General features: G+C 40.0%; 1 protein-coding gene across 1 annotated transcript; it reads right to left on the bottom strand.

Moving 5' to 3' along the window:
* Nucleotides 1–309: 309 nt before the first annotated feature.
* Nucleotides 310–5749, bottom strand: LOC104446067 (probable disease resistance RPP8-like protein 2). The gene is made up of 4 exons (XM_039317179.1): nt 4541–5749; nt 4331–4441; nt 978–3551; nt 310–470 (listed from the first exon to the last, which is right to left on the bottom strand). Exons 1-3 carry the CDS (start codon nt 5553–5555, stop codon nt 1900–1902), a joined length of 2778 nt encoding a protein of 925 aa, XP_039173113.1. The 5' UTR covers nt 5556–5749; the 3' UTR covers nt 310–470; nt 978–1899.
* Nucleotides 5750–6799: the final 1050 nt, after the last annotated feature.

Raw genomic sequence — 6799 nt, forward strand, 5'->3', positions numbered from 1 at the left:
TCCCATCCTAAACACTACAAAACAAGGAAAACCTAATTATATTGCACAACTATTGAACACAAGAAAATCTGAGCTCAACCGCAGATGCTTCCTTAATCTTGTCATCCAGGAGACAGTGGACCTTATAGGTCATGGAGCCCAAGTGATCCACATAGATTATGAAAGCTTTCGTCGCAAAATCTTTTAATGTGTTTACCACTCTACGATATTGTCAAGGCAATTTACCAGATGTGCAACAGGAAGAAATGCTCAACCCGGTACAAGACAATGAAGTAAAAACCTATTTATCTCACATTTGTAGCTATGTACTGAAGAAAACTATAACTGAATTATGAAGTTCCTTCAGCTATTTGGAATGTTCAAGCTCTCTGTTTCATGAAGAGCTCATCATAATTGGAACCTTCCTGAGAAGTGGAAACTGAAGAAGGCAACTGGAAAATCCATCATACTAATGTTTAGAGTATCTTCACCTGTTACAATGAAGATGCAGCAAACAGATTCAAATTCACACCCTCGTGCATTGACTGTCATTATCCATTTCCATTGAAAATATACAGACCACTCTTCATTTGCCAATTGGGATGCTCCTGCATTCCAAAAGATAACATATGTAATTGTTCAGGCTCACAATACAGCTTTTACGTGGATGTCTCCTTCCACACACTATGAAGCCCTTTTTAAAGCACGAGGTTTCTGTACTGAGCACCCCTTTCCAAGTTCAAACTCAGCAGAGCCACAGCCAGGGCCAAATGACACATGGACGTGGTAAGTGCAAGTTTAACATCAGGCTGTGATTCCAGAAGAAGATAATTATAACAGTTGAAGAGGACATGGATTAGCAACTCAATAGAAGAGATTTTATGAGACCCTTCGAAGATCTGAACTGATACTGGAGCGGATAGTATCATTTTGACTTAATTAGTCAAGCGAGAACAGAATTCCAGGTAGAAAAAGCCAGAATCCTCTCTAATATTTACCTCCTCAATATATACCGTGAGTTCTTGGTCGCAGGAGAAGAGCAACATTTGCTGAGCGTCACCGATTGACAAATAATCATATGCTTTCTCGCTACATCCAGCAATTTCATCAACATCGTTCAAAGGGAAAGACTAATGTGAGCACACACGACAGAATCTTTTAGTATACCTTGCAGCCTTTTACATGTAGGAGACTGGGATACTGATAAAAATATATATATATATGTAGGAGATTGGCAGATGCAAAATGCACCGTTGTATTTCTCGTCATCGTTCATCTATATACAAAGAAATCAATTGCACAAGCCGGAAGCAACACGCCCATTTCAGATAAATGTACCCCAGTTCCTACTCCGCATTCGCATTTCGTCAAACACCTGACCAGCAGTATGGAAATGATCGGATCTCCTCTCCTTTCCTCCCCTCTCCAAGGCAGCAGCTTCCAACGATGACTGTCTTCCAACGCCACGACAAGCGACGACTCTTATTTCTTCAGATGCCTCCCCCCATCCACCGTCTTTTAGAGACGCAACGAATTCGCTCCTCCTCCTCCTCCTCCTCCTCGCGGCGCTCGCGAGAACTTTGCTGTCTTCCATGAGCAAAGTCGCTGAGTTCTCTCGACAGCGAGTGTGAAACAGCAGATTCCACCCCCCACTGATTGGGAAGTCCTCAGGGATGAGAGGGAAAACGAAACGAATGATGATTTATGATGGAAAGACAGACATGAAAAATAATTAGTAAAGGAATGCCATAATACAAATACTCTCTATTTTCACTCAATTATATATGATATATGAGATTAGATTATTTATTCTAGGGGGGCCCACCCCCCTAACAACCCACAAGCTCCACGCGCCCCTCCCTCCTCTCTCTCTCTGAACAGCTGGGGCCACCCTTGGCCACCCACATCATTATCCCTCTCTCAAAAAAGGCCGCACTTCCCCAACTCCTTCAATGATTCGTCGTAACCGTCATATGTAGAGATACGTGGAGGTACCACCACCCTCAAGTTGGGACAAAGGTAGATCCCTAATCGAGAAAGATGAGGCACGGCTCCTTCAGCGGCCCTCCACTCCTCCAAATCAAGTAATGCATCAAAAAGTAAATGCTTGAGTTGAGGAAAGCCTCCCGCAGAGCAAACCATTTCCTTTCCCATGAAAGCATAATATCCCAGCATGAGAAAAACCAAGTGAGGCAATTTCTCCAATATTGGCATCGGATCTTCTTTGAGCTGAGAATCTATTAAGATCAGCTTCCTCAATTGTTGGGGTAGACTCTTATGTTCTGGTAACTTCTCTATTCTTCCATTTATGAACAGCTTACAGGAATGAGGATAATTTGACATTTTACTCAATTCACCTTCAGTCCATAAATTATATTGCAGATACAAAGACAAGAATCGAAGATGTTTCAAATTGAATTCAACAAGCTGTGGAAACATCTCTAGCTTAACACAACCATACTTGTCAAGGACAGTCAGTTTTTGCAGATTGGTAAACTTGTCTATATCGTTCACATCACATTTCTTCAAATCAAAGTTTTTCAATGTCCGTAGATTCTTTAACGTGCCCAACCGCAACTTCTTTCGATCCCAAAGGATTTTCTCCTTGATGGCAAATTTGTGGGGAAGATGGAGATACCTCAACCTTCTCATCTTCCACAACACATTTGGGATGGAAACCGTAATATATCTAGTCACAACCAAGTCCAAGAATTCCATACATACAACGTTCCCCATAGATTGCGGCAAGCTGTTAAAATCACTTCCTGCTAAACTTAAGAATCGTAAATGGACTAGGTCTCCCATTGATTTAGGTAAGCTTCTCTTCACATTAAGGTTCTCTAGTTTCAAAACTCTGAGAAACTTACAATAGTTGAAAATAGGCTGAAATTGCTTCGACTCCCATTTGACACCTCCGAAGGACATGAGAGTTCGAAGGTGGACCAAAGTCCTTCTTGATGCTTTTAAGCTTGGAATCACATTTCTATTAAGAGAAAGCCTTCGTATTTTGCAACTTGACCCAACTTTTATTGCCATTGAAGTAGAACAATTCTCCGTCTCATTGTCCTGTTGAATGTTAAGAATGCTTAGAAAACTCTCTTCTAGAGCCTTAGAGATGCATAAGTCTCGCATCAAGTCATGGAGGTGGAAGCTTTTGATCTTTCCAATTAAATTGAATCGTACTTGAACCATTCCTCTGTTAACAAACTCCATTACATATTGCTCTGCTAAATCTTCCACTGAAATTCCTCTCGCTTTGTTGTTTGCGTTTAGCGACACAAAACCTTCAGCAATCCACATGTAAAGAACTTCCTTTGCATGGATTTCTGCATCCTCAGGAAAACTACCCAAATAGAGGAAGCATGGCTTTAGATGTGATGGTAAATTGTCATAGCTTAAGGCTAACACTTCTGATACATTACGCTTATCATTAAAATGCAAATTGATGGTTTTGTGAACTGTCTCCCAATCATTGTGTGCCAAAAGTCCACCAAGCACAACGACAGCCAAGGGCAATCCTGCACACTTCTTAAGGAGTTTATATGCTAACATCTTCATGTCTTCAGTGATTACTACACAATATTAGGCAACAAATTGCAACTCAGCAATCATAGGAAGATGCAACTATAATAAAAAGATTACTTCAAGGACGAATATATGTGTTTAGATGTATAAGTAAGACGCTATAGTTCTTCATAATTTGTTATTCATTTATGCTTTTGTTAGGTGAAAAATGGGGACCACAACAAAGCTCCCATATATGCCTCCATCTACGCCTGGAAAATCAAGAAGTCCAAACCGTGGCTTGGATTAAGTGACTCAAGCAAATGTAAAACAACAATAAACCTACTTGATGAAGAAATATGAAAGCAGCGCAGGGATCACTTGAGCGTGATCTCTTGTAACTTGAATGTGCTACTAATCTCCCGCACAAATTCTAATGAAATCTTCATGTGCCACATAACGATTCACGATTTTCCTTATCACTCCCTACTTTTATGGTTAAGCCAACTATTCACAAATGCAAAAAAGGTGGACTTGAGATGAAGCCTATGGAAGAACATAGCTAGGCTTCTCATTATTTCATAAATCCTATCAAAATTGCTTATGATGTTGGCCTTATAAAAGCCTCTTCAATATTTAACCTCACTAGAGGAAAGGATGAACAAAGTTTTGGATCTTGGTTTAGTGGTATAATTGTTTACTATTAAAAACAAAAAGGGCATTTGATTCCCCAAATATTGAAATTATGGTGCCTAATACTCGATATTTCGATCATTTGAATTCCATTGTAACTATTTATTTATAAATTGCTTAAGTTTCCGAAAGGACAAACTAAGCAATGAAATACCCGGTATTTGTCCCTCTGTCTCTGACTGTTTTGCAATATCTTCTACAACTTGGCCCGCAACAATATCTTGACCAACTCTAGGTCCATCAGAAGAAATTTCAACAACTAATCCTGCAATGATAACCGAAGCACCATAAATTAGAATCAAACAGGCAATATAATCCTTTGAAGTCACTCTATGTTAGGTTAATAACTTTAGAGAAGTCTTACCTTTTGTTTGAGGGAAAACCTTCTTCTTTAGCAGATTCCAGCTCTCCTCTTGTGATAAGAACTGAGGTTCATTGAGAAAACAATGAGGATCGATATGCTGAGCTACTTCCCTATTGCGGGTTGTTATCAATAGCTTGCTTCTCGTGTCCTTGGTCGGGAATGCGTTTCTAAGACCAACCCATGCCCGTTCGGTCCAAATATCGTCAAGAACCACAATACATCTCTTCTCTTTTTGGGTCTTGTATAAAGTTTCTAACAAATCGTCATCTTTCATCTCCTTAACCCCTTCTCTTTGATCAGGGTTCAACTTAACTAGAATTCCCTCCAAGATATCCCTCACCCGGTACTCTTGAGATATGCAAGCCCAAGCAAAACCATGGAAATGCTTCTTCACTTTTTCATGAGCAAAGACTTTCTTAGCAAGAGTGGTTTTACCCAAACCACCCATTCCACAAATGGAAATAACTCTCTGTTGTTCTCCATCCTTCAACAGCTCGTTCACCAACACCTTGATATGATCTTCCCTCCCGACAAAATCTTCCTCCTCGAAATGGGCATAAGTCCGTTCTGGCGTCGAAGCTCTCGCGGTTTCGCATTCGCTCTCATTCAGAGGCTGTATGCCGTATTTCTGCATCTCATCACCAATTTCAGAAATTCTGGATTTTAAGCTCTCGATCTCTGTCCCCACCTCATGAACCTGCACGCACGAGCACTTCGCCATGAAGCAAGCATACGCCTTGATGATGTTTTGTCCCTCCGTCAGCGCCGCTTTGAGGTAGTATCTCTCGATGACATCCTCAGCATCATAGGCAAAGTCTCGGAGTTGTGCGACACATTCTTCCACAGCTTTTTTGCGCTCTCGTCTTGCATCCACATCCCTCAGCAAGGCCTGGACCCGCCTCAGCGCGCTGTATAGGTCATCGACCTTGCCCTTCACTCCCCTCAAGAATTTGACCTCGTCGATGAGCAGGTTTCCTATTTTCTCCACCGCGAACGAAACAACAGACTCGGCCATTGGTATTGCACTGCTCAGACTATGATCAGTGGAGATTATGGCAGAGATTTTGCAGGTGCTCAATTGCTAGCTGCCGCCGGTCTTGGGTTAGAGTTAAAATAGGCCGTTCAAAAAGAACCTGCTATTTCATCCGCCCTGTGACGTGGGGAACGAAAACTTTTTTGGCTTCACATAGGCTGATAGCAATCGTTCAGCATCATAATGATTTCACGCGGTTTCACATGGGCTGATGGCAAGAGTTCAGCATGATAATTTTTTTTAAATTGATTTCACGCGGTTTCACATGGGCTGATAGGAAGAGTTTTTTTTTTTTTTTTTTTTTTTTTGGACCGGGGCTGATAGCAAGAGTTCAGCATCATATATGTGTATTTTCTGGATTGGTTTCCCATGGGCTAATCGCGGTAATTCACTCATCATATTTTTCGTTTTGTGTGAAGTCAAAAGGAATCAAATTTTCGTTTAATGTGCTGTCAAAAGGAACAAACCATCACAGATGCGTTATTCTGGTCCGTACCATCCCATGGACGCACCCACAAGCCGGTGAGACTCGCAATGTTAATTAAATCAACTCCTCAAAATTAAGGGTAAGTTGTGATGATTGTATAATTTGAAAACTCTATCTATTCACTTTTCTCGTAATGACTCATGAGGAAAATAATGAAAATTTTAAGAAAAAGGAAAACCTCATTACTTGAAGATTTAGCAAAGTGCTTAAGTCATTTTGCAGTTAGTTGATAGTAAGATGTTTCGATACAAAATTATAAGTGTGGTTTCTATAGTGTCATTTTAAAATTTATAATATAAAATTTTGAAAGTAATAAGTTACATGGAGAAAGACCACACATATATAATCACAGCTTTATAAAATAAAAAAATAAATACAATTTTGAATACTATAACATGTGATTGCAACATGCCATGTACTCCTTTGTACTAATGGATGATATGTGTAATTTGTATCATCTATTCTTGTAAAATCCTAAAAGAATTGATGAGAGGTACAAGGAGCACTCAGTCAAAACATACATGTTTCAGGTGAAAATCCATTTTTTTCTCTATCTTGTAAGTAACGGAAAAAGCTGATACTCAACAAAGTACAAGGAGCACGGACTTGACGAAAATGTTGAGACATAAATAGTAAAAGAACACTAAAAATGAATTGCTTGGTCTTACCGTGGTACTATACCAGAATCTCAACATGAATTCATGCATCACAACTCTAAACAAACGATACACATACACAT

This window comes from Eucalyptus grandis, chromosome 7, assembly GCF_016545825.1.
Source record: "Eucalyptus grandis isolate ANBG69807.140 chromosome 7, ASM1654582v1, whole genome shotgun sequence".
Lineage (NCBI taxonomy): Eukaryota > Viridiplantae > Streptophyta > Magnoliopsida > Myrtales > Myrtaceae > Eucalyptus > Eucalyptus grandis.